This window comes from Typha latifolia, chromosome 7, assembly GCF_019914945.1.
Source record: "Typha latifolia isolate L0001 chromosome 7, TyphaL0001v2, whole genome shotgun sequence".
Taxonomy (NCBI): domain Eukaryota; kingdom Viridiplantae; phylum Streptophyta; class Magnoliopsida; order Poales; family Typhaceae; genus Typha; species Typha latifolia.
The window spans coordinates 10,983,875-11,011,467 of record NC_133092.1 but is presented as its reverse complement, the minus strand read 5'-3'; the positions used below and the strand labels follow the sequence as shown (position 1 = coordinate 11,011,467).

The window sequence follows — 27,593 nt, the reverse complement described above, 5'->3', positions numbered from 1 at the left end:
TAGAATATTTAAGATAAAAGGAGAATGGTAGGATGATGTAGACCTATCGGAACTTGATGACATAGGGTGAGGGCGTCTATGAGCGATGACTCATGAACATGATGAACATGATGAGTATAAGATACTAATGCATTAATTTGATCATGATGTGAATATTCATATTTATCTATTGTTATATCATTGATTGTATTACTTTTAAATTATAGTAGTTGATACTTACTGGGCTTTATGCTCACCATCTTTTAGTAAAATTATTTTTAAATTAGTTGATGACCTCTAGCCTATGGAGGATTTGGCGAAGACTGGTTTATAATTTTCTTTTATTTATTTAATTTATTCATGTAAATTAAACTAAATGGCTTGTAGCCCCCTATGTGGGCATTGATTTATGTTTTATGGATATATATTTTAGGGCTTGTTGTAACTTTTGATGTTATGGGCTTCTTTGGTTTGTATTATCTATGGAAATGTGACTTTTTTTCTTATATATTGTGTTGAAACATTGACCAGCAGGTCACATGATAATCATGTGGGTTCTACCCACGTGAGGGGCACGTGTTTGGTAGCAAGTATTACAACAGCCCAATCTAAGTCAAACTTGAGCTTGGCTACTTATAAATCTTCGGCTTTAAGAATAGTGATCTTCTTACGCAGAAAAAAGAGCACATATTCAATTCTACTAAGACTATGCTTACTCTACGAGGGAATTTAATATTTCAGCTAGTTCAAATTTGTAGAAATAGAAGACGTGTGATTCATTTGCTTAACAAATCAAAGCAATAGCAATCAACTCCCTAACTTCATCATACTCCAAAACGAAAAGCCGTTTAAATCCTAGTTTACTGGGGAAAGTAGTAAAGGGGCATGACCCGATCAAGTATGCTCGAGGTGCTTAATTGCATTATGGGGAAAGGCTTGAATCCATGAGTTGTTGGTCAAGGCCCTATCGAGTCTGGCCCAAACTTTAGCGCTTCCTTTCCTATTATTACTTCGAGTAAAGGTAGACATGATCAAATGGCCTAGCCCGCCCATGCCCGGCCCGACCCGGCCCGGTTTGGACCGGGCTAAGCCCGGCCCGGACCCGGTTTGGACCGGGCTAAGCCCGGCCCGGACCCGGTTTAGGCCCAGCCCGGCCCGAGCCCGAACTACCCATGGGCGGCACGGGCTAGCTCTTTGCCCGCCCGTTTGGCCCGCAACTAAGCCCGCCCGTTTGCTACAGTACTTTGCCCTTCTGCTACAGTAATTTACCGCTGCTACAGTAAAACTATTTTGGTATTATACCATTTTGCATTATTTTAAGCACACATTTAAAAAAATTCATTTTATTTTAATTTTTTTTAAATGGAGGAATAATAAATATATATTTTTTAAAATAAGCTAATAGTTAAAAAATTCTAAAAATAGCTAAAATATGGGTTGGGCCAAGTGATTGGTGGGTCAGGCCGGCCCGGCCCAACCGATTAGCCCGATCTCTCACGGGCCAACGGGCGGTAACGGGCTAGACTATTCTAGCCCGGCCCGAACCCGGCCCGGCCCGAGTGATTGGTGGGTCGGGCCATGGACAAATACTTAAGCCCGGTTGGCCCGAAGAGCCCGGCCCGAACTCGGCCCGGCCCGCCCGATGATCATGTCTAAGTAAAGGGGGGAGCCAGCATATCCCATATCAATGAGACCATTTTGATTAATATTTCATTTTCAATATGAAAAGTGTTACTTATTTTTTTCAAAAGCATCTATAATAATATTAAAATCCCTATTAAGACAACATGCAACATTTTTAGTAAGCAAATTATCTAATTCCACCCATAAATTCTTACAGATTAAGTAATTGGTACTTACATAAATATTGAAAATTGCCAAGTTTGCACAGCTCTAATGCTGATAGTTGCATGTAGAGACTGGTGAAGCGAGTAGAAAGTGGTCATCCTCGATTCAGACGGCTTCCAACACATCACAATCCCTCAACATAAGCCACGACTTAGAATTAATAGCATCCACTTGCCAATCCAATTTGCAACCTAAATTTAAGGCTTTTGGAGTATCAATTCTAGTTTCTAATAAAATAAACATGAATAGATAGATTGTGTAGACTACTTAACTCTCTACAACAATTTAGAGCATAAGCAAACTATAAAGGGTTTTGCCCATCCGGCCGAACTTGATCTCTACTCCCCTGCCTTGGTCTTTGAGTAAGATAATTCCATGTTTAACTTTTTAACCTTCTTGCATATGACTCTCCCATTACAATATTAGCTTCATGGTCATCTATACTTACTTGGGAATTTAGCATCTTTATTGACATAATATGACCTAATGAATTAGACTAGTGCCTAAACTACTCAAGTGTCTATCGTCGTTGCCGTCTTTGATTCTTATTTCAGTACTCATTCTTCAAACTGGGGAACCTAAACGACATTGAGGATGAGTCCCAAGATCTTGGCAGTCCTCCTAGAAGTGCCTCCCTTTAAGAGCTGCTTTGCCACTACCTTTAGTAGTTTCCTCCCATTCATCTTCAAGATTCTCAACATTGACGACATCATCTCCCACCACTTTGGCCTTTTTGCCCTTCGTGATACCACTCATAGCCAGTCAGCAAGAAAAGTACATAGATTCTCTCCCATGGCAACCTTATAATTCTAATACTTTATGTGCAATATTTTTATTTTTCCATTCAAAACTAATTATAAAGATTATTTTTGATAGAATTGCTAAATTATTAACTATTTTATCCCATTTGTATTTTTTATTAAAATATTTGCAATGTCTAAAATATAAAAGTGAGAAGAATTCATATGAAAGAAGTATAAGAAAAAAAAAAGTTTTGGATTAAATATATTTTATCCCCTTATATTTATGCACAAAATTATTTTACCCTCGATATTTCAAAAAGCTTCAAATCAGTTACTATACTTACGACTATAGTAAGATCGTTAATTTTTTCCATCTAAATTAATGGAGCACACCCAAAAATTTCAAAAACTAAATGGTAGACTAAATTTCCCCATTTTAATTTTTTTAAAAAAATACCCCTTCCCCTCTTATAAAAGCATTTATTTCTCTTCAAACAATACCCATATATTTTATTTTATTTTTTACTTTCTAGATTGTGTTAACTATATAGTAATTTTATTAAATCTGGGTTTTTTATGAAGTTAATTAGTTATATCACATATAGTAACAGACAAATATGAGTTAATACAAAGGATGTATTTTGGTCATTTGATCAAGCACACTCCATTAACTTTAACAAAAAAAATTGATGGTTTCACTTTAGTTGCGAGTACAAGGATTAGTTTAACTTTTTGAAGTACAGAGGGTAAAGTGATTTTGAGCATAATTACAAAGAGATAAAGTATATTTAATTTAAAAAAACTTTAGGAAAATAATATTTTCCTTTTATGGTTAAAATTTTTAAACGATTGACAAAAAGAAATTGATGGAGATGCTTTGAATTTTGACTTAGACAAGAGGTATAAATCATAATTTTTCCCTTTTTTTCCTTCTTTTTCTGTTTTTAAGTTTTTATTTATTTTTTATGAGCCAAGCTAGTTACATTAAAGTAGCTTATTTGGTAAATGAAATTATATCATATGTCAAGGTTTGTATGAACATCCCCTGTGATCATCAAAATCAACTGTTAGTTCCATGCAGCAAATTTTTCACATACCTAATTTTGTCCACTTAGCAAGATGACAGTAGATACTTAGCCAATTTATGAGTTGTTAAAAGAATTCCATATCATTAAGGCAATAGAGATAATAATTTTTTTTTATTTAATTGGCAAAATAGGTATGACAGGGTTCCTTAATATAGTTCACCAATCACTCTAGAAATTTAAATTATTGGAGAAAAATAATTTTTAGCTTTTATATTCAAATAAGAATAATTAAATTTTATACTTCAGTCACTTAAAACTAATAATGGAGATACATCTTATTTTTGCAAAAGAAGAAAACAAAACCGAAAATGAAAATATAGGTGATACATGAAGAATGTAGAAGGTTAGTCAACCTATTCAATATTATCCTTAATCGCCCACTTCAATTTTCTAATCTCCTACCTAATAAATTAAAGTACTATATATTTATTTAAAGATGAGTATAGCTATTATAAAAGAAATGGCGGTTATCATTTAAACTAAAATATAGTTAGTTATAAATCTATATTACGTACCTAAAATATTCTACTCATCGTTAGCATTTACGGGGTCTTTCTCGATGCAGAAAAAAAAATATCTAGAAAGAAGAACATATCCATGTCCTCATTTTGGAAAGTTCGGAGAAAAAAACTAAAATTAAAAACGACAACATAACATTCAAAATTAATTTATACGTACATGCATGGATGCATGCATGCATGCATGCATGCATGCGTGCATAAACCCTAAGCAAGCTAGCTAGTTACTCATCATACGTCGGAACTCATCAAAATCCAAAACTCCATTGCCATCGAGATCATAAACTCTTATCATGGCAGCACACTCCTCACTAGTTTTCACATCCCCTAAGCGGCTCAGCACACGCTGCAACCCGTTAGGCGTGATGCATCCTGAACCCTTCTCCACCTCAAACATCTCGAACGCCCTCCTCAAGTCCTCATCCCCACCTCCCCCTCCCCCTCCCCCTCCCCCTCCTCCATCCCTCTCCATCATCAGCCTCATGAAGTCCCCGTAGTCCATCAGCCCGTCGCCGTCCGAGTCCAGCTCGGCCACCACCCGGTCCGCCTCGCGGGCCGCCACGCTCTCTCCGGCCCACGCGAGGAACGCCCGCAGCTCGCCGCTCGATATCTTCCGTCGCCGTCGGCGTCGAAGAGGCGGAACGCCTCGTGGAAATCCCGGCCGCGGCCCCCGACCCCTGGAGAGGGCGGCGGCGTCGCCGACGACCCGGGCTTCGGGCGCTTGAGGAGATGGAGGCTTAGCTTGAAAGACTTGTTTGAGAGCCATTTGGATGGCTTGGAGTTGTTATTAGAACTAGTAGACATATCTCTGAAGTGATGTAGTCATGCAATGCTACTCATATCTATCTATCTATCTATCTATCTATATATATATATATATAATTACTTAGAGGTGGAGAGTGGAAGGTTGCAAAGAAGGGTGGAGGAAGTTGCAGGGGGGCTTCCTTTTGAATTCCTGTTCATCTTTTTTCTAGTGTGAGAAGTTACCAGGAATCTAGGTAATTCAGAGAAAAGGGAAGGAGGACAAGAGAGGGAGGGGATTAGGGATTGGAAGGATGCAAGTTAAGTTGAGACAAAGGTTGGCATGAATTGGTTTTGATGAGTGAGAATTTGCACAAGTGGGGAGGATGGGTTGGAGGTACCATTTTGTCACGTGATAGCTTAGTTTGGACAAAAGAGTATTTGGATGTTGTCATTTAAAATCACGAAGAGGATAGGGTAGATTCAACTCATTCAACTGTGAAGAATTTGTTGGGCTGTCTCTACCTGAAAAGAAGAGAGGGATTAATTGTAGTGTCTCAAGAGTACTTTGGTAGGGCCATTAAACATTTAGTTAGGGGGTTGGTTTTTTTTTGGTTTTGTTTTGTTCTTTTGCTACAAGCATTTTATAAAATATAGGTCCACTTTTTACTAATAAAAGTTTTCAAAATATTATTGTATTAGTTAGATCTAACTAATCATGATTAAGACACAATTTAGACTCAAAAGAGACTATCTTATCTTTGTGTAGATTATTTAATATAGTTTAAAAGATATCTAATATTATACCTAATATAAAGTACAATGAAAAATATCTTTCTATGTGAGATAAAAATCATTGATACATATTTTACATTCTAAACTTAAAAAGAGAGGAAGCATTTTAGTCACTTATATTTGTTTCTTAGTTTTAATAGTAATATTTACCTATATTTTTTTTTAAAATAAATACAATCACAATTATGAGAAAAAAAAAATGTAGTGGCAATTATGGCATTTTAAAGAATATAATGGAAATTATAATATTTTGAAAATTTTCAATGTCAATTATATAAAAACCCTAAAATATTATGATGTGTCATCATAATATGGATAAATTATGATAGTTATTATATGAAGATAGAAAAACTAAAGGTTAATAAGATGCTGTGTCATCAATTTTTGTAAAGCATTTTTGTAAGTGTTTGTAAGCATGGTAGAATTTTTTTAAAAATTCTTATTTATTTGCATATATATACATTTTAAAAACACAAGGTTTTGCACTGATGGTGCTTGAAACTCTTGGATATGGATGCAAAACAAAATTTAGAAGGCTATTTATAGAGATTACAAAATTTTGAGAGATAAAAACCAAATGGTTTTAGAGCATATATTTTTAAAAAAACATTTACTATCTTTTTTGGCATTCTTTCATTTTAGTTTTGGTGTTTTTTTTTTCCTTTTCTTTTTGTCTAATAAATTGTACAAATTTTGATTAGTCAAAGTATAATTCGAATTTAAATGTGAGAAAACAAAAGCCATAAATTTTGAAGGACAGAAAACAAGACAAAATCATTTTAATGTATCAGCTACACTACACTGGAAATCACTATTTATTTGCCAGCCCCTTCTTAAAAAATGTATTAATTGCTGGTAAAACTATTATTGGTAGTTAATAAATCTACAGTGTTGCTAGTACAAAACACTGGAATATCTTGGTGGATTTTTCTATGATATAAAGATCTCCCCCGTTATATAATAAAATTAGTGAGTTTTTGTGTTCCTAAAGTACAAAATATGTGAAAATAATGTATTCACATATAATGTATGTATGTAGAACTTACAATTCATGAAAGGGGTTCAGCATAAATATCATTGAAAACTTTTGAAATAGCATAATTTTAATTACATGACTATTTTGGCAGTGGTATAAATCATTCAAAACTATTTTGATCAAGCCCCAACTATCTTAATATTTCTTAATATTTTCTAAATTGTCAATTGATGGCACATATATATTTAAAAGGTTTAATTATATCTCGCCTTCTTGAATTTTGACTTAGTATCACTTTGACCCTCTATGCTATAAAAGTTTACAAATGACATTCAAGATTTTTAAAAAACTATAACTCCTTAGACGACATTAACTGTTAATCAAAAATTATATTTTAATCCCTTTGTAGTTCGAGAAAAATATTTTTTTTTATTACCTGATAAATTAAAATTATCTATCTATCCTTAGACAATATTAATTAGAGTTCCTAATAATAGCTCTTAATCCACAATAACAAAATATATCTTTTAAATGGTGATGGTTTGGTGTTGCTATTACTCCTACAAATAGCTATGTGAGGAAAGATGGAATAGAGAGATGAGATTAGAAATTTAGAGGTTAGGGAGATGATAGGATGTCCGAGGTATTTTTTTTTGACCTTTACGAAAGTAATTTGGTCTATTTGAAAATAACATACTATTTATATGTCTGGCGGATGATTTTTAACTCATAGAAGGGTAATAGATGGGTTTAGTTATAGCTTTTTAAAAGTCTAATAAATATTTATATGCTTCTATATATAGGAGTACAAAGTGATACTGAGTCAAAGTATATGGGCAGAATGTAATTAAGTCTATGTAAAATTCTCAACATAAAAAATTAGACATAATAGTCATTTAGATATATTTTAATAGCTTTCCATTAGGAGTATTCTACATATATTTCTTTTCACAATCATAATGAAATTTTTTTGAGAGACTGTAATAGTTTTGGTGATAATTATATATTTAAAAAAAATACAAATGGCAATTATTATAGTTTTCATAATACTTTGAATAGTAGTTTGTTCATATAAGAAACCCAAAAGAGCCACATTTTACTACAATTGTTTTTTTAACATTTATACCCCGCCAACTTTTCTTGTTTTTATTTATATCTTTTCAAATTCCATATTTGCATGCCTATTCAAAACTATTGCGTGGATATTTAAAGTTACTTTTTTGCAATTATAAGAGAAGTGCACTCCGACGCATGAAATTTATTAATAAAATTAATTATATATTCAGTTTAAATAATTAAATTATTTAATAAAGGATATAGATAGAATTTAAAATTTTGGATTAAATAATTGTAGGATAAAATTAGAATTTTAAAAAGTTAAATAGCATTAGAGCTGAGCTTCAAATTCTTAAATGGGGGATACAAATTTGGAGACCCATTTGAAGCCTGGTTGGAGCTCCATCAGGCTTTAAATTTGATGTTTTAGAGCTCGGTTAGAGATGCTCTTAATAAGAAGAAGACCTAGTAGAAGGAGAGGTAGGAATGCAAATGGTCTTCGTTCTTTGGTTGTGCCAATGCCTTTGTGTCCCATCGCCAATATTAGTATATCATCGAAGGTTGGGCATACATTTTACCACCTTGTGTATATATACTCAAAATTACTTTACGGGTATTTCAAAATTTTCTTAAATCAGTCCCAGATTAAAGTGAGATTATTAGTTTTTTTTATTAAATTTAATTAAGCATCATGATTATTTTAGTCATTTTAGTGTCGTTCTTTTGATGTAATATAAAAATTAATAGTTTCACTTTAATTATAAGTACATAAACTAGCTTGAGACTTTTTGAAGTACAGCAGATTCATATAATTTTAGGTATAAGTAGAGGATGATAAAATATATCTAACCCTAATTCATATATAGTTTGATAAAGTAAAATGTGTGTGATAACTATATCACATTCCCTCACCTAGTAAAGATATGTATGTATATATATACATGCATAACTCAAAGTTATGTGTGTTAGCCTCACTTAAGCACACTTTAAGATAGAGAATGGTGGTTGATATACTATAATAGGCAAATAAAAGATGGGTTATGTACTAAAGATATGAGTTAACAAAAAAAAAAAAAGGCATAACAACTTTTAACTAAAAGAAATATATAGATTAAGAATATTGCCTTTTGCAATTAACTTGATGAAATTTTAATAGTTAATTTAAGGGATGTCACACAAATAATAAACAACTATGCTAAACGGTATTCACATAAAATTAAATATTTTGAGAGATAGGAGGGTATAAATTGGATTTATAATTCATGGAGAAAGCACACAAAAACTAAAGATAATAAATCTAACATTAGTGAGCATATATGTGCTCGTATATTTTATCTATATAAATCCTCAGATTTATAGCATTTGGTGTAAATCTTTAGAACATTTTCTATAGATTTACAACATTTTCCATGAATTTGTGGTTATTAATCTGTGGATTTATAACATTTTATCTACAACAGTTTAACAGCATTGCCATTGCTGCTGTTTCCCAGTCATCATCTCAGCTTGGTCGTCAGTGGAATCTCCATGGAGCCCTGCGTCCTTCTCTCCAGGACACTATCCTGGCCATGACCTTCAGGGGTGGGGGTCGGCCAAGGTGTGATGTCTGATGCTGTGTACAAGCTCATGATCAGCAAACAAATATGACAAGTGATTGCTGTAGGGAGACACAAGAACAAGATCTGAAGTTTGACCAAAGCTTAATTCAAATCCAACTTATTTTCAAGCTTTAAACAAGTAGAACGTTAATTTATATTAATATAATACATATATAACTAATTGGAGCTTATCCTTTTTATAATGAATGCTATAGTCATGATATGATATGGCAAACTTGTTTAGATGAAATGCTTGTATTAAAGAAAAAAGCAAAGAAGAAGAATAGTAATTTATATACTAATTTCAAGATGGTACCATTTTTTTTCTGAGGAAAAATGTTGATATTTTTTTTACTTTTGAAACAAGCTAGCATTAAATAAAAATAGGTCATTCTCGTCACACAATAAAAAAGGGGGTCTTTAGTTAAAAATAAAGGAATTAATTGGCAACATTAGGTAAACACACAAAAAATAAGTTAAATTTTTTACCCAACAAAACAGAGGAATGAGTCAAATACATACCAAAAAATTATTGGAATAAGATTCTCTCTGTCAATGTCTAAATTTGTCATTTACATATGTTACTTAACAATTTTCTTGGGTGCCTCTTAGAAGAAAAATTCATAGATCTGGCCGTGGAAAGTTAACTAACTGAGATCTTATTTATTTATTTATTATTAGACTATATAAAAGAGAAGAAAATAAACAAACTATTATATCTAAGTTTTTTATCTTTAAAAAGTGAAAGACGGAGGATTACTTTTGATCAAAGTTATCGGTACTATAAGGAGCAAAGCAATAAGCATTGAATTATTTATTTTAAATAAGGATAGAGGAAAAGAAGCTAGTGATAAGCGCTCCATCTCATTCCCCACTTTCCTTCTCTTATTTTGTTGTCAGAGCTACTTGTCACAAGCCTCCCCCTTCTCCTACCAAATCCCCTAAAGGTAACCTTGTTTGTGCTAGTGCCCGCTCAACCTACTAAGTCTGATGTTGCTACCTCTTCCTCATGGGCTCAGTTGTTCAAAAGAGATCGATCGCATGGCGTAGTAAATAAAAAGAGCCTCTCCTTTCTCTAGCTCTTTTTTTGAAAAGGGTGCAAGGGGTCTCGAATGGCTTCGTCATCACTAACCCGAGGCATCTGGTGGCTACCTGCAAGGAATGAAGGTACAAACTCATTGGTAAGTTTCTTGGTCATCCTCCTCCTTTAGTTTATCTAGGCTATTTTTAGATCATAGACATGGTGACAGAATTTTTCACTTTCAAGTTCTCGAATAAAGAGGACACGACGAGGGTTCTAATAGGGAGACTCTGGATTTTCGGGGTCTCGAGTTCAACTTGATTCCATTGCAACTAGACTTCTAACCTCTTTGGGAGGAAATCATCATGGTGCTGATTTGGGTCCAGTTCATGGGTCTACCTTTTGAGTACTGTCCTCTAGATATTCTCATGGAGGTGGCATCTGAATTCGATAAGCTACTGAAGGTTGACACCTATACTCAAGCTAGAGTTTGTGGTCATTTTGCTTGAGTTTGTATTTAGGTTGACCTGACCTCTCCTCTTAAACAAAGAACGGAAGTTGGACCACCAGGCAAAAAAAATTTTCAACCCATCGCCTATGACAATATTCCTATTGTGTATTTTAAATGTGGCCGTATAAGTTCCTTGTTTGTTCGTTGCCCGCTTGTTTTGATGGCCTTGAACATGCCCTCCTACTATTGGCCAGGGAGGAACTTTGTCGAGGGGCGGGCCAACTATGAGCTTGCAGCCTCAAGGCTTCCAGCCTAAAACTGAGCTGACTAGGGAAGATCCCTTTGGGCCCTGAATTAGGGTTCATCCATAATTTTGTAAAGGTTGCCACCCTAATGTTTCGATTCAGCCACTGCAAGTAGTGGCTATTGGCGATGGCATTATGCCAGTTGAGTTTGCTAATGGTAAACGTGATAAAGTTACCGCCCCTATGACAAGTGTTAGGAATAGCCTATAGACTATGCTGCCTAGGGGGGCGGTGACGCCATCTCCTCGAAAGGAGGCGTCCTCATCCTCTACGTGCGGGAGGAATGTGGGCCGGCTACCAAGCAAAAAACTTAGCGCCTTGAGGTGCGGTGTTAGTGGGGGCTCATCATCGATTGTGTTGGCTTTGGATGCCATGTGTTCCGCTTCTTCGATTGACCCCTCGTCTCCCATTGTGGTGGAATCGACATGTCCTTCTATGGTGGATTTCATCATCATCTCTGCTATCAATCAAGCCTCATCCTCAACTCAGGCCTTTAATGAGGCCAACGGCTCTTGGGCAATGTCTCATAAAATCCCGCCAAACCCCGCTTATGGGATGGATCTCGGGTCTCATTTGGATCTCCCGTGAGACATTAGAATTCTTGCTAGCTCCAATCATTGTTTTGAATTTAATGGCCGTTGATGCTTGCCACATGGGTCCCGATGTGCCATTAAGCATCGTCACTTCTCAACTAACCCCTATTTGCCTTGTTCATCATGGTGGCCCTCGGGCCTCACAATCCACTAACCCTTCGCCTCTCTTTAACCCCTCGCCTCTCTCTCATCCTAACCTATACATTTCCCCTGACCTATCTCCCCAGTCTGTTCCTCCTCCCACTTCTGCTACCATTCCAATCTCTCTGCCAATTGATCCTAGTCTTTTGTTGCCTTACCAGCTGAAGCCATTGAAAATACTCAAGTTTGAGCCATGGAAGAGGACGTGGATATCCCTAATGTGCCTTCTGATCTTGAGCTGCTTCCTAGTATCTCTGGTGCATCTTTCAAGCAACGGCTCGCTATGCCTCAGCCTTCTACCCTTGTCAAGGTTGTGGCCCCACTCAAACCTAAACCAAGGCCGGGTAGGTTCAAAGGTCAAAAACCTCCGGCTGACACTGAAGGCAAGACTATGAATAACTCTCCCTCTAATATTGTTTCTTAATGAAGATTCTCTCATAGAATTGCAGAGAGATCGCCAAAAGGGAAGACAACTAGGATTTAGTTTCGATTGCCCAATTTGTGGTAGAGAGGGTGAATCTACCTCTCATATATTCTTCACTTGCTCGTTCTCTAAGGCCTTGTGGAGTGTTCTTAATGTAATTTGGCATATTGGGCCGCCGGACCCAAACTAGGTGGATGAGTCCTAGCTTATTGAGAACGCTTATGCTGCTTGGCTCTGATGGCGCTCTGCTACTTGCGGTGATCACTATTTTACTTTGGAAATTTAGAATTATTGTATAACCTTCTGTTTAATTCAGTGAAAGAGCTGCCTAATTTAATCTGGGAAAGTACTCTACATCTTACTTATGAAATTTTTGAGAATATGGCTCCTACATCGACGGCTTCTTCTCCTCCCTGATTCATCCACTAGGAACCTCCCTCTCCTGGCTTCCTCAAACTCAATATTAATGGCTCATGTTTGGGTGCCAACGAGCCTAGTGAGATGGGCTTCATCCTGCGCTTCCCATAAAGCTCCCTAATTATAGTAGGCAGTCGATGAAATCTTTACTCTTTCTCGCTCACCGCTGAAGCTTTCAGCCTTAGAGAAGCCTTAGTGGGTATTCAACTTTAATGACTTTCCCATCTCCAGATCGAGATAGACTCCCAGCTCCAAGTCAACATCATCAAACAGAGTTCATCCAACTCTCTGGACTATCTCTTCCATCACTGGCGATTGCAAACTTTTGTTATATTCTTATCTTTTTTGTTTATTAATTTGATACACTTAGTTAGTGTGAAAAAATCCCTAGACACACGTATGTATCTAAACACTAGGCAATGATATTTTTCGTTTGCTTAAGTAAACATTAGAAGAAATATTAAAAACGAAAGCAGAGATGAACGTCAAGATTTTTACGTGGAAAAACCCAAACGAGAAAAAAACCACGGATCCTAACTCGGATCAAAACCAATCACTAAAATATTAGCAGTTACAAGACTGACTCACAAAACAACCCGTCGATCCAAACGACTTTGTTCCTCTCAGTCTTGATCGCTAGAACCCACGATTCACTGCTTCTCGTGATTGAAGTCCAATCTCAGTAGCCCTCGAGATTGATCTTTCGTCTAGATAGCCCTTAAGACGAAAGATTAAGATCTATGGATGCGAAGGACCTTGTTTGTTGAAGTAGCGATGTAGCCTCCAAAAAGTCTACTTAAATAATCTTCTTCAACCCCCTCAAGTTAGGGCAACACTATCCTTATATATCATCTCCAAGATATAGCCAAATCCAAGTTATATTCGTACTCACAAAAATCCAATAAATTGCAAACTTCATAGGTGCGTTCGAACGCGGCCCGTGTGCGTTCGAACGGCCTGACTAGATCTCAGGTGCGTTCGAACGGGCCCAAGTGCGTTCGAACGCAACAGCTTGAATTCTTCAGGTTGCGTTCAAACGCGTTTGTGAACGTTGCTCTCAGTCTGTGTGAACGCAGTACCCGCGTTCGAACGCGTTTGTGAACGCTGCTCTCGGTCTGTGTGAACGTAGTGCCCGCGTTCGAACGCGTTTGTGAACGCTGCTCTCGGTCTGTGTGAACGCAGTGCCCGCGTTCGAGCGCGTTTGTGAACGCGGCTCTCTGTCTGTGTGAACGCAGATTTTGCGTTCGAACGCGTTTATGAACGCGACAGCTTTTCTCCAATGATCTTGCAATTCTTCACACTAAAGATATTCTAGACTTGAGTAAAGCTCATATACATGTAAAAATACACTTAGAATATTTTGTACACAATTGCCAATAATTAAAAACCTAACATAGTGTCTTTTCTTATTCATTAGTTATTTATTTTCATTAAAATAAATTTTTTGTATGTCGCGTTCAAACGCGAAAGGGGTCACGTTCGAATGGCTTTGCGAACGCCTGCATCAGGTTCACAAAAATAAAGAACGTGAAACGTGTGTTCGAACGCCTACATCGCGTTCGCATCGATAGAGAACGTGTTTTGTGCGTTCGAACGCGATCGACAGGAATCCGCTAAAATTAGGGTTAATTTTTATGCTATTGAATTATTAGTTTTTTGACTCCTATCTTCTCTCTATCATCTCTACTCTAATCTCCCTCCTCTCTTCACCAACCTACCACCTCACCTCTACTATTGGCAAGGTCTCTCCTAACTTCTAATCTCCCTCGTCTGTCGAGTTCTCCCTCTTCCTTGGGATCTCGATCATTTCTTTCCCTTCGTCTTTATCACTTAAACAACATCAACCATCCACCCTCATCTCCATTATTATCCATAACCATAACATCCACTCCATCCGTCACCACTACCTTCATCCACACTATATCGTGTTTTTGTCCCAGTTACAGTTTGAATATGTGAAGGGTGTAAATATGAGAAACATAGATAAAGGAGTTATGAATCGATTCCACTTGGCTTTGTAATTTTTTGACTATGAGAGAATATTTAGTAAATATTTTTCCTCGGTTGCACGGATTGCTTTTTATAATAAATTCAGATCTTGAAGGAATCATTCCATAGCTTGTTATAATTATATCTACTGCAAAGCTAATAAGCTTACGAACCAGCTCACAAACTCAGATAGAAATATAAGCTTTAGTATTACTTAGAAAGAGTCTTACCCTACCCATTGGTTACTCTTTTGGTTGCTGACGTTAGTAACACTCTTTGTAACTGTGGCGATTAATCAATAGAATCATTTTCTATTTTTTTTAAAGAATACCACAACATAAGCCACCCTAACTTAGAAAACTTTGCAACAAAAAAAAAAAACCCCTTGTTTTAAGAAAATCACCTATGTTAGAAAACCCTAACTTAGAAGAAGAAAAAAAGAAATGATAAAAAAGAGCTCCCAAAGGAAAATACATAGGAACATTCTTGTCCTAAAAATTTTGAACTAAAGTACATGAATTTCTAAAAGTTTCATACAATCTTTTTGCTCCTTTAATCAACCAACTTTTCCCGTCAATTGGACCATTGTTGCTTTCCCCCAACTCATCTACCCTAAAAGGCTTATCATGACTACACTGCTTTGCAATTGCACTAATAAAGATAGATTAAGATAAGAAGAGCCATCAATCCCAAAAGCTAAGTTCTGAAAGCCATCTTTAAGTTTAGAAGTGGATCAAATATTTAATTACCTTTTGGCATTTGTTTTTAGTTGCTGCACAATCCTTGCATGTTACTTGCATAATTGATCCTTTTTTTTCCAAGCACGCCTATGAATTAATCTGAGAGAGAAGTCACAAGCTTTATATAACAATACAAGCATGTCTTACCTTTTGCCAAAGCAAACCACACAATATCCACTATGGATTCATTCACAAAATGCTTCTAGTTGCAGTCATAGTAGTCTTAGCCTCTTAATATAAGTATCTGTATTCAAGCTATATATATATATATATTATCAAATTTTAATTTTAATGGTTAGAGTGTGATTAAGAGAGTGAATGTTTAAACTTGATTCCATAGAAGAGTTGATCTATTAATTTACTTATTAGAGGAGGCTGATCCTCTGTCAAACCTAATCTACGAAGTCTTGAATTATTAAGAAAAAAAATAGAATTATTAAAAATCCCTAGATTGTAGAATTTTGAACAAAGTAGGTGAAAAATTTCATCCTCCAAGAAAATGATTTTCTTTTTTGCGAGAATTATTAGAGAATAATATTGTTTACAAAATTATGACTCTCCAAACTGAATAATTTAGCATTTAAATAGGGCATTGAATTTTTTAATATTTTTTATTAAATAAAATGGTAGTTATGTTAAGAATGATGCTAACTCATCAATGATTCATCTTCAAAATAAAACGCTAAGCTGAATAGCATTTTATTTACATTAGACCACTTTTTTTTTATTAAGTTTTAGGATGAAATCTATTTCAATATATAAAGATTAGTTCTGTATAAATTACATATAACCTTGCTCCATAATAAATTTTTTTTATAAATATAATTCTATATCTATTAACTGAATTAAATACATTGATCTCTAGTATAAATTTGCCAGAGAAATATGATCTTTGCTATCTTTCAGGTCAAAACCATTGGTTTTAAGATTATTTTATAATTTTGGTCGGTTTGGCAAATTATTGTCATCAGACATCGAATTTTAAATTAATTAATGATTAGACAACATGTTATAAAAAAAAAACGATTAATGAGAGAGGATACTATGTTGGTATATTATAATGACTAAAGATATAATAGAACTATTTTCTTGAAGAATGATTTATAATTTACTTTCCCTAGTAAGTGTTACAGTAGAATAATTGGGAAATAGTTTGAATAATTATCGTATTAGGGGAATTATTTTTCTTGTAGACTCCCTTAAAAACTGCCCCTATAATAGTTTAAAAATAGGCTAGGCTAGGGAGTATCTGTATGCTTTTATAATATAAGAGGGTAATAGAGGGAGCAAAGTGTAATTAAATCTCAAAAATAGAAGATTTTAATAAATCGCACCCTTCATTTTATTTATTTTGCGATTCATACTTTATTTTTGAGGATTTTATAACTCGACCCCTTCTTTTTCTCTGTAATTCTCATTTAACATAGTGATGTTATTTTGACTAACATCAACCAAATTACTAAAATATCTTTACCATTTTCTCTTATTTTTTATATCCCTCCACTATTAAAAAAGACATGGATAATTTAGGTATTTATAAATTATTTTGTATATTATAATAGAGTTCTTTTTTTTAATACTGTCCGAGGAATGTGTTAAATGAGAATTATAGAGAAAAAATAGAGATTAAGTTATAAAATTTTGAAAGATAGGGTGTAAATCATAAAATAGGTAAAATATTGAGTGTGATAGGTAAAAAGATCTAAAATTTAATAGAGAATGATTAGTTAAACCTTATTGGATAAATGAAGATGGTAGGAGATATATCAATCAAAATATTATTCACTAATAAGTGCTAAAGCCAATGATGGATTAGACAAGGACAAAGGAGTAGGCCTCTCACTCTCTTATTTCATCGAGTGCTCGTTCTTCCTAAAACTTCAGCCTTAAGCGACCCAAAGGAAGCGATTCCTCTTAATTCCTCACAAGATGGGAAGTGGGTCTCCGACTTCTTTGTGAAAATGACATTAAGCTAGTCCCCATTTGTGGAAAAGCACTCAAGATTCGGGAAGCTGGAAGGAATTTATACCCCAAATTAACCACCTTTTTATCCCCCTATTTTGTTTTAATCTTCTGTTGCGCAGAGGTTGGGAATGGGTCTTTTTCTTGGCCTCCAACTTTTCTCGTCTCGAAGAAAAGATCCTGTTTCTTTGCTGCAGTTAATTGTTGTTGATATTTTTTTTTTCCGTTTGCTTACAGCTCTTGATGGTTTGATCTGGAATTTGGAAGGAGTGATCTTTTTGAAGAAAGAAGAAGTGGGTTCTTCTGAAAATCCGGTTTTGTTTTCGCTTACATGAGTGAAATCTTCATAAACGATGGAAGGACTCTTGTAGGAAAGGTGCAAGTATAAGTAGGAAAGGAGTGGGAGAATTTTGTGAGGGCAGGAAGATGATCCAGTTACTGTTCCTGGTGCTCTTTATGGAGGGTGCAGTGGCATTGCTTCTTATGGTGAAGATTGGGCCGCTGCGGGAGCTGGCAATGAAATGCGTGGACCAGGTGAAGACGGGTAAGGGGCCGGCAACGGTGAAGACGTTGGCGTGCACCATGTCGGTAATCCTGGCGTCGAGCATCGCAAGCATCCTTAAGATCCAGAACAGAGGTTTGAAGCTTGGAACTGTTACTCCTATGGATCAGGTCCTATGGAGGACTCATCTTCTTGAGGCCTCTCTCATTGGTATGCAAGTCCATTTGTAGGTTTCTCACTATATAACTTTTCTAAAGCAGTGTTACTTTGTGATAAAGATATTATGTTTGAATGCTAATGTTTGATGTCACCTGATATAAATAGTTCTTACTTCTGTATGTACATCAATTCTCTCTATTGAGGGGCTTTTAATTCATTGTTGATGACCATGTAGACATGTTTTCAGCCTAAAGCAATCGGATATATTAGTGTCTTCAATCGTCTTGATACATAAGAGACTCATCCAACTTATCTTAAACAGTACTACGAATTTGATGTTTCTTGTCATCTAGATAAAAGTTCTCTTTGATATCTTTCAAGTTTATAACTTCATACTATACTTATGGTTGGTTGGAATGCTTAATATGTTAACTTCATAACATAGTTTGTCTAATAACATAATTGATAAAGGAAGTGAACAATCTTGACAGATAAACTAAGTTATGATGTAATGATCCTTGGTTAAGGTGGAAAATGGTTGTCTTAGATGTACTACTATATATAGTTTGTAAGGACTAAGGAGTCATAATTTCATGAGATGTTTATTCATTTATTTTTTAAAATTAGCAAGGTTTTTTTTTTCTGATAATTGTTAGGAAGATTTAGCTCACTATAGCTTTATCTTGGGCTCATGATAGAGCAGTTCTAGAATGACATACTATATGATCTAGCACTTGTCATTAGCCTATGTGAGGATGGGTTACTTGAAATTTTGCAGCTGTGTCTGTGCAACACTTGCCTTGTCAGATTCCCACTTTATGTACCAAACGTAACTCGACCTGCTTGAGATTCCTATAGTTTCTCACACTTTATATGATTTTTACATGTGTAAGCTAACTAGCCAGTCAGTACTTTCTGTAATCTATTGTAGAGCATATTCTGCTTTCCAATGTTTAATGTAATATTTTGGATCTTTAAAGATGTACTCAATGAACTGTTATCTTTGTAATCAAAGATCAAAATACAAGAGGTTTCTTATGTACCATGTGGCATATCTAGTAAGACCTATTTTCTATGTGGTTTCCAACACCAAATTCAACGGATGATTGATCATGAAAACTGATCATTCTTCTCTCTCTGATTAGTGGAGTTCTTTCTATATCATACTTTTTTTCTTCAGTAGTAATGTGATCTGGCAGTTTGGTTCAAATTATATAGCATTTACAAGGTATCATTTTTTGCATCTTTGAACAGCCATGATCACATTTTATCATTTTATAATTTTGCATCTTACTTGAGCCGACCTCTTAAAAAGTTGATATATTTTACTATATGTGCTTTTCAATATTTCCAAGATATTTTGCGGATCTGTGTTGGCTTAATAAGTATATATTTTGCATAGATTTCTATTAAGAATTTATTCTTTTTCTTCCTAATTCTCCATCTGAGGACATTTGGATGACAAATTTTGAAGACGTTTTTAAGATATTTGCTAATTCATGTGGGTTTTAACTTATAAGTTCAATATTGATGATCGAAACTGAATCTTTGTTCTGTATTTCTCATTCGATTCATCCAAAGATTGCCCTGTTCGTTCCACCCTACTATGATCCAGTTAATTCCCAGGTGTAAAAGTATTAGAAATTCTATTTTCCAAAAGAAATCTCATATATTGAATACACATATGAGACACATTTGTTAAGCATTCAGTTAATATCTTATCCTTTATCATCTGGTCAGATGCAGCTAAACTCTTAAAAGTATTATTAGGTCTCTAAGTTAGATGAAAATAATTACATATGACATATGGTTGAGGCTAAATATGGCAATGGTTGAGGAGTTAATATCATATTGTTGCTAGCTAAGGAACATGTAACTATGTCAGTGAAGAGGATGTGGCATGAAGATATTTAGATAGAGAAATACTGCTAATGGAAAGGATATAAGGAAGATACAACAAGAAATTGAAATAGCTCTACTTGAGGATAAGATGAGAAGATCATTTTGGCTGCTTCAGAGATATCCAACTAAGGCCTTACAGCCAATGACTTGATCGTTCAATATAACGTGGACATGTGCCAGAAGAGAAAGACCTATGAAGACATTGGAAAACCAATGGAAAGATACATGATGCCCATCATACTATTACATGCGTGGGCCAGATAGTTCTAAATGCTATAGAAGGATTTTATCCAACACAAATTGTTGGGACTTAAGACATTGCTGATTGTGTCATTCAGCTCAATGTGATGCCTCTCACAATAAGCTAGTTTTTGCATTTTAACGAACAACTGGTTATATGCTTATATGCTACTTCTGTTAGCTTGTTGAACACATTGTATAAGCTTCCTATGCCCTTGTTTCTACTTGACTCTGTTGCTTATATATTCCTTAGTATAGAACAGAATTTCCTACATAAAAAGTGTTTTCTTTTTTCTTCTAGATTGGTTTCGATGTTAAGAAAAATTTTAGTGTTTGACTTTTTCAAGGCTAGTTTACTTTGCCTGCCTGAATACCTTACAGGTTTCACGACTGGTTTTGATTAGTCAGGATTTTGATACCATTTGTCTGGAATTGTGTATTTGTGATGTTCCAGGAGCTTTCTCAAAATAGTCTTACATGTTCTAGCGGACCTTATTCTTTTGGGAATAGACTGGATGATGTCAACAAGAGAACTGCTTCTAAACTAATTCATAGCTATTGTCCAATCTGTCTAGTTAATATATATTTTTTTTCATTCTTCCTCTCCTGTCAATGGTCTTCAATTTTATTTGAGGGGAAGATAATTTATTTCTAATGTTTCTCATTGATTTTCACATTACGATGAGTTAATCTAGTTGTCTTTAGATCTATCTGCATTTGAAATTCATCTTTTAGATGTTTGTACAACCTCCTGTTCTCTGGGCAGGGGCTTTGAGGAAAATATAATATTAGGCATTGCTTTTATAAGAAAATATTGCTGCAGTTGTTGAAGTAAAACTTGCATAAAACTCCATTTTTGTTTGCCCTAGTGCTTTATTTACAAATTGCCACCGCTTAATAATTGGTTTTCAACTCGGCCGTGGTTGGATGAATATACTGGAGTCAAGCTTATCTTCACTGAAAATCTTTCATTCCTTTGACATGGATAGTAGATAATAAAGTGATGATCAAAACCCAATAGTCCAATGTTTTTGGCACAAGCGTTCATATATGGGGAAAGTATTTTTGTGGAGTGTAGATAAATATTTGGGAAAATTGCACTTTACCCCCTGTGATTTGACTTAATTTCACAAAACTCTCATATACTTTTAACTTAAACAATTAACCCCATATGGTCTTGATTAAAATGCAACTATTATCTTTTTTTTATCACATTTGACTAAATCAAAAGTCAAATTTGAAGATTGTAAATAGGGACAAAGCTATAGAGAATTGGCTAAACTATCCAACGCATCTAAAATAATACTGATCAAATTTTAAATGACAAATATATGTATATATATATTGTCATATCTCTTTGTCAACTAAGGTCCGATCGGTAGATGTGTTGAAAAGCTCCTTTGTACTTTGTCTCTAATAAGGATTTTTAAAATAGACATCCAATTTGGTTAAATATGATGAAAAAACTAATGGTTGCATTTTTTAACTAAAACCACAGAGACTTAAATGTTTCAATTGAAATTACACGACGGTTTTATGAAATTTAGCAAAACCACAGTGGATAAAGTACAATTAACCCTAGATATTTCAATTTGGCATTAACTGCTGATAGTTTGATACACTACGGTTATAGGATAGAATTTAGGATAGGAGGCAGTCATGTATGTCTTATGCTGATATAGTAAGTTTGACTAAATCCAAGTGCATCTATAGTCTGGTAATAGCCATCTCCATGTACATGAGTTACAACTTTTATGGCAGTTATCTAATGATCATTTTAACAAATCTGTCATCATATGTTTATCGTAATGGCAATATCATTGTTATTGCAAAGTTTTTACAGCTGTTGTCAGACATTTTATTCAAAATTTATTAGGTTCTCTCTTATTTATCTGTCAACTGTTTCCTTGAAGTTGCCTCTTCGTTAATTTTCATAATATCTCGGTACTATGTTTGACCTATATTACTTATTCTTGGCTGGAATAACTCACATCAATCCTCATTATAAACATTTATTTGCTTTTTAAAGTGACCTGATACTACAACTATCTACTATTTTTGGTATTTTTCAGCTAAGGTTTCTCCTCTCTACTTGCTTTAACAATTTGATTTGGTTATGTAATATTAAGTTATCAACCTTAATGCAGTCTTATTTTTCCCTTCTACTCATCCTTTCTTTCTTTCTTTCTTTTTTTCTTTTTTCAAATGATAATTTGAAGATATGTGCATCCGTACCATATGCTGTTCCTAAGGATGAAATTTTCTGATTTTGATTTCCCTTTTCACTCTGCACTTACAGTAACTGCAGTCCTTATGCCTACCATTAGTGTAAATAACATTCCCACGCCAATGTTCCTCAAAGCTTTCCTCCAATGTTTCACTTCAGTATTCACTTACATTTCTTATCAGATGGTACTCTCATAAATTACATGTGAATAGTTTCCAATCCTTTAGATGATCAGTCTGTTTCTGAGGTAATTGCTGCCAAATTCTTTTCTTTCATACTTTATTTCCAGGAAAAAGTGAATCACATCTGCTAGAAGCTGGCATTGTGAATAATCTAAAAGGACCTTGTATTTGTATCTCTTGCTATAAGTACTTCTTCCTTTTCATCAGTTTAGTGTCTTCAAAGGCCATTTTAGTTTTTCCTATGGAGCTCAAATTTATATGATCCTCTATCTGCATCCAATCTCAATGCCAGCTCCATCCTTACCTACCTCTACCCTTCCCTATTTTTCATCAGTCTCTATCAGTTCTGTATGGAAAAAAGACATGCCCTGAGCAATTCTCGGTGTTTGCAGGTTTCACGCTTTTCCTGGCATTCGTCATTGATCGATTGCATAATTATCTTCGGAAAGTGATCATTTTAAGGAAAACTGTTAGTTCTTCTAGAGAAGAAGTTGAGAAACTTCAAAAAGAGAACCGCTGCTTCAATGAAAAGGAACAGAAGTCCTCGAATGATATAAAAAAGCTCCAAGAAGATATGGCCAACTTGAATGAGAAATTGCAGAAGATAAAGTCGAAATTAGAAGAGCAGGAGACACGGGCACTCTCTGCCGAAGCCTATGTTGCTGCTCTTCAGAAACAATCCGAGGAGCTTCTCCTTGAGTACGATCGCTTGCTGGAAGACAATCAAATCCTTCAGACCCAGGCTCTGGCATTTAGAGGCTAAGCCAAGAAGATATAACTTGCACTCTTCCTTTATTTTTTGACAAACAACTTGCACTCTTTCTTAGCATCTTATATTTTCTCTTCACCGAAATTTTGATGTTTTCTTGTGATTTTTATTTCTTGTTATTGTAAGATGTGAAAATTAGTTGCCAGAGATACGAAACAGATTCCATCCCCATATGTGATCGAAGAGCGAGTTGTTCATTCGCTGATGTACTAGATTTGGTTGTCTTAATAACTTTCCTGATTGCCCTGAATTTACCTCTTACTGACAAGTATCAAGGTATAGACTAAGATACACTCCATTCTGCAAGTACATTTTTTGTGCTTATAATGTACATATTCTTCCTTTCGAAAGCTTCAATAAGTAGGTATTGGATTGGATGATTACTTATAGCATATGGTTGTGGATTCAATTGGCAAATTGCATGTTCATTTGTAACCTAAAGTTGAAGTATTGTTTGGATGCAGGGTTATCAAAATTATAGGAAAAACTTCTGAAACAATTTGTATTTTCCTTTTCCAAATTCTCACGAGGATCTGGATCAGAAAGATAACCAAAGTGGCATTTGAAGAAACTTCAAATTTATAGGAAGAATGTTATGTGGAAACTACTTTTTGGTTCATGTATCTCATAACATAATCTTTCCTGAGTGCCGAACTAGACCCGAATGCAGCATCTCTGAATGCTCGTTTGCTTCTCATTACAGCTATAAATGCAGCATATTTATCTTTGGATATAAATATAATGGTATATATCTTCTATTAATTTTATTATTCTAAATCTCATAAATTGGGGATGTAGCTCAGATGGTAGAGCGCTCGCTTAGCATGCGAGAGGTACGGGGATCGATACCCCGCATCTCCATTAAATTAATTTTTTAATTATTGCTTAGTTTGTAATAAATAAATTCATTATGTTTGAATCCTGGATCCGTTCTTTGAATGCAATTAATAATTGAGTTTTGTTTGTTGTATCAGAATGGGGTCCAGCTCAAACAAATAAATAATTTGCTCAGTGATAGATATTAGATATAGCTCCAGCCGAAAGGGAGGGAGATATCTTTGTTTTTGTTGCTTAATAAATGTTGAGATTCCTACTCTACATTGTTCCAAAATAATTTAGATCTAGTAGTTTTAGTTTTGGGAATAGAACAAATTTGCCGACCAAACAAGGCAGCAAGAGACCGGAAGTCTACAAGCAATTAAAATGATGATTAGATGGCGGGTCTTGTAAAAAAAAAAAAAAAGAAATAACCCTCCAGAAATTTCCTATAATTGATTTTAAATTCGCTTATAATATCATGACTTTTAATAAAATTGTTGTTTATATCTTATATTCTTTTAATGTACAAATCTAGTCTTATGATTTAGCGAATATGTGCAGACAACGTCCTGTCGTTATATCAGTTAGTTAAAATTAATCGAATTTTTGAGTTAAGTTAACTATACTAAAAAATTATAAAAATATCCTCAATCAAGTTAGAGTTGGAGGCCAAAATAAATATAAGATTAGATGAAAATTCTCCATTTCATGTACACCCATATCCTAAATATCTACCTATAAGCAACTAAGTAGGTTTTGTGAAATATGTGTTTAACTATACAATTATAATAATTGTTTGTTAAGTTGATAATGTCATCCACAATAGAGTCCACTGACTAAGGCGCGAGGGAGACCAACCCTGCTTGTGCCTTGAAAAACATTTCAATTTTATGCAACTTTCATATCCAATATCATCACTTTCTCCGATGGGGATCACAATACTCGAAATCGTTTCACAAATCACAAAACCAAAGCAATCATGGAGAAGATTAACATTCCAACGCCATTAGAAATAAAATCAGAGACATGATTGAGGGAGTTCCTCATATTCATACTCACAAAGGTAGGCCATTTATTAAGAGATATAGATGAAACCCAAGGATCACGCCAAATATTTATAGATTCGCCATTGCGAATAAATTTTATTAAGCCCTCACTAATTTCATTCATCGCTAAAATCAAAAGACGCCAATACTAAAAAAAGTTTCTAGGCTTGCTATTATACTAAAGATGGGGAGTGACATACCTAGTAGTAACCACCTAAGCCCAAAGTTTATTACTGCCATTCAAAACATGCAAAACATTTTTAGCTAGCAAAGAATATCGAACACTCGAAGGTCTCTAATAGCTAAACTGCCCTCCCGCTTAGCATAGTAATCTTGTCCCAACTAATTAAATGCAGCCCCTTGTTGGTAGAACATAAAATTGATATAAAAGTACTAAAGACTAGTAAATTTGTATTAGAAATTGATGACATTTTAAATCAAATGACTAAAATACTCTTTATTGGTTGTAAAGTAGTAGTAGTAATTAATGTTATCTAATCTAAGGACAAAATAGTAATTAAATTATTATTAAATTAATTGTTAAAAATTGTATGGAGTAAGAGGAGAAAGAAATATTGAATTAATATAATAAAAAATGCTAAGTTGTTAGTTACTACACTAGAATGAGGATTATTTCAGAAAAAAAGATTTCTTTTATTCCATAATAAATGAACGCAACTATATTTTTATGTGGAGAATAAATGGATGGACCAAACTAATAACTTGAGTGCCAAAACCTAAAAAGAGGTGGTGGATCTTTAGATCTAATAGTTCTTTCTCCTTTATTTCTTGATTTTTTTTTCGACTTAGTAGTTTTGGGAAGGAGAACAAATTGTCGATCAGACCGAACCTCTACAAATTAGTGATGAGTAAGGTGGTGGATCTTATAATCGGAAGATCGGTATCTTGCTATTGTAGAAGGCTGCCTTTCTCCATGGAGTAAGGCAAGATGTGGAGGATCTTAAACTAGAGATGGAGTGCATGAGTTCCTCCTTGATGAGAGAAGTGGAGACGAGGAAAGAGATACTTGAGGATGATACTTTCAAGACATGGGTGAAACAAGTGAGGAAGTTAGCCTACAACATGGACTATGAGGTATCACCTGAGTGGGAAGCGCTTTCTAGTAGTTTATATGACGTTTAGGATGGTAAGATATGAGAAGGAATCAAGATGTCATATCTCAATGAAAGCAGAGGAAGCAAGATCACGATAACTATGTAGAGTGACGACATCGCCGCCTCTTGTTAGGTTTCTCCGGGTTGCAATTGTGCTATTTACAAGCTTGACTTGCTTCCTTTGCACCATGCTTGGACTATATTTTGTCGAACGACATTCACCTCCAATGCAGATCAGAGTTGCCCCTAGAACTTGGCAGTTGGAATAACATGATGCAAAGGAGGTGCCGAAAGTGAGGGTTTTTAGGGCTTGGCAGTTGGAATAACATTTATGAGGATTGAGCCACTATTGTATTGAGAGTGATTTGAGTTGTTTTTCTATGCTTCCACATCTACCCGACCATTAGGGCCGCACAATTATTTTAGGATCTGGATTAGCAAACTTTGCTATCACCTCGAGGATGAATGATCTCAACCTACTTGTATTATGGATCCAGTTCTTACATAAATGAGTCTGGTTCTATAAATAAGCCTATTTTGACTTGAAAGAAAGAAAAAAACACCCAAGCAGTTTTACATAGTAAAGAAGATTGCTCCGCCCATGGACGTAGGCACATCGCCGAACCACGTAAATCTTGTCTCACTCTCTTTTTATTGTCTTCATTGTTTCCATTATTGGTGATTGCTTGTATTAGGGTATTTAATCCGTGATTAGAACTTGCTTAGGGGTATTCTATCACCATTAACATCTATTCGAAGTTTTTTCCCAAGCATTGCATTGGTTTCCTTTCTCTATTCCCATTTGTGGTATTTGGGCTGAAGGTCTTGCTTCAGCTTCCTTCACCCATTTGGGTATTTTACTTAACAAATTAGTATCAGAGCTATTGGTTTCAAACCTAGGCTATTAAATTTGGGAATAGTGAAGAATTGAAGAAATTTTGGCAAAATGGGGGGATCATCCAAATCGGGCAAACTTGTTTTAAATGCAAAGTTTGAAGTTGAGAAGTTTGATGGCACTAACAATTTTGAAATGTGGCAATGTGAAATTATGGATGTTTTGTTCAAACAAGAATTGGACATCACTTTAGAGGAGAAAAACCCGAAGATGTATCCGAGAAGGAATGGGAGAAATTAAATAGACAAGTTTGTAGCACTATTCGGCTTTGTCTAGCAAAAGACCAAAAGTACTCTATGATGAAGGAGAATTCGGCCAAGAGCTTGTGGAAGAAATTGGAGGACAAATTTAT

The 27,593-nt window shown here is 34.9% G+C and overlaps 2 protein-coding genes and 1 non-coding gene across 3 annotated transcripts; 2 read left to right on the top strand and 1 right to left on the bottom strand.

Moving 5' to 3' along the window:
* Window positions 1-4,396: 4,396 nt before the first annotated feature.
* On the bottom strand, window positions 4,397-4,942 carry LOC140792832 (probable calcium-binding protein CML41). The gene has a single exon (XM_073144051.1). It carries the CDS (start codon window positions 4,940-4,942, stop codon window positions 4,397-4,399), a length of 546 nt encoding a protein of 181 aa, XP_073000152.1.
* A 12,275-nt stretch (window positions 4,943-17,217) lies between these two features.
* On the top strand, window positions 17,218-23,634 carry LOC140792824 (uncharacterized). Its single transcript, XM_073144043.1, has 3 exons — window positions 17,218-17,509; window positions 17,623-18,097; window positions 22,990-23,634. The coding sequence occupies exons 2-3, from the start codon at window positions 17,812-17,814 to the stop codon at window positions 23,358-23,360; spliced, it is 657 nt and encodes a 218-aa protein (XP_073000144.1). The 5' UTR covers window positions 17,218-17,509; window positions 17,623-17,811; the 3' UTR covers window positions 23,361-23,634.
* A 520-nt stretch (window positions 23,635-24,154) lies between these two features.
* Window positions 24,155-24,227, top strand: TRNAA-AGC (transfer RNA alanine (anticodon AGC)). Its single transcript has one exon. It is a non-coding gene; the product is annotated as a tRNA-Ala (tRNA).
* Window positions 24,228-27,593: the final 3,366 nt, after the last annotated feature.

Coding starts and splice junctions, on each gene's coding strand:
- LOC140792832 (XM_073144051.1), bottom strand. CDS start 4,942: ATGGCTCTCAAACAAGTCTTTCAAGCTAAGCCTCCATCTCCTCAAGCG.
- LOC140792824 (XM_073144043.1), top strand. CDS start 17,812: ATGATCCAGTTACTGTTCCTGGTGCTCTTTATGGAGGGTGCAGTGGCA. Junction 18,098..22,989: donor TCTTGAGGCCTCTCTCATTG/GTATGCAAGTCC, acceptor CGGTGTTTGCAG/GTTTCACGCTTTTCCTGGCA.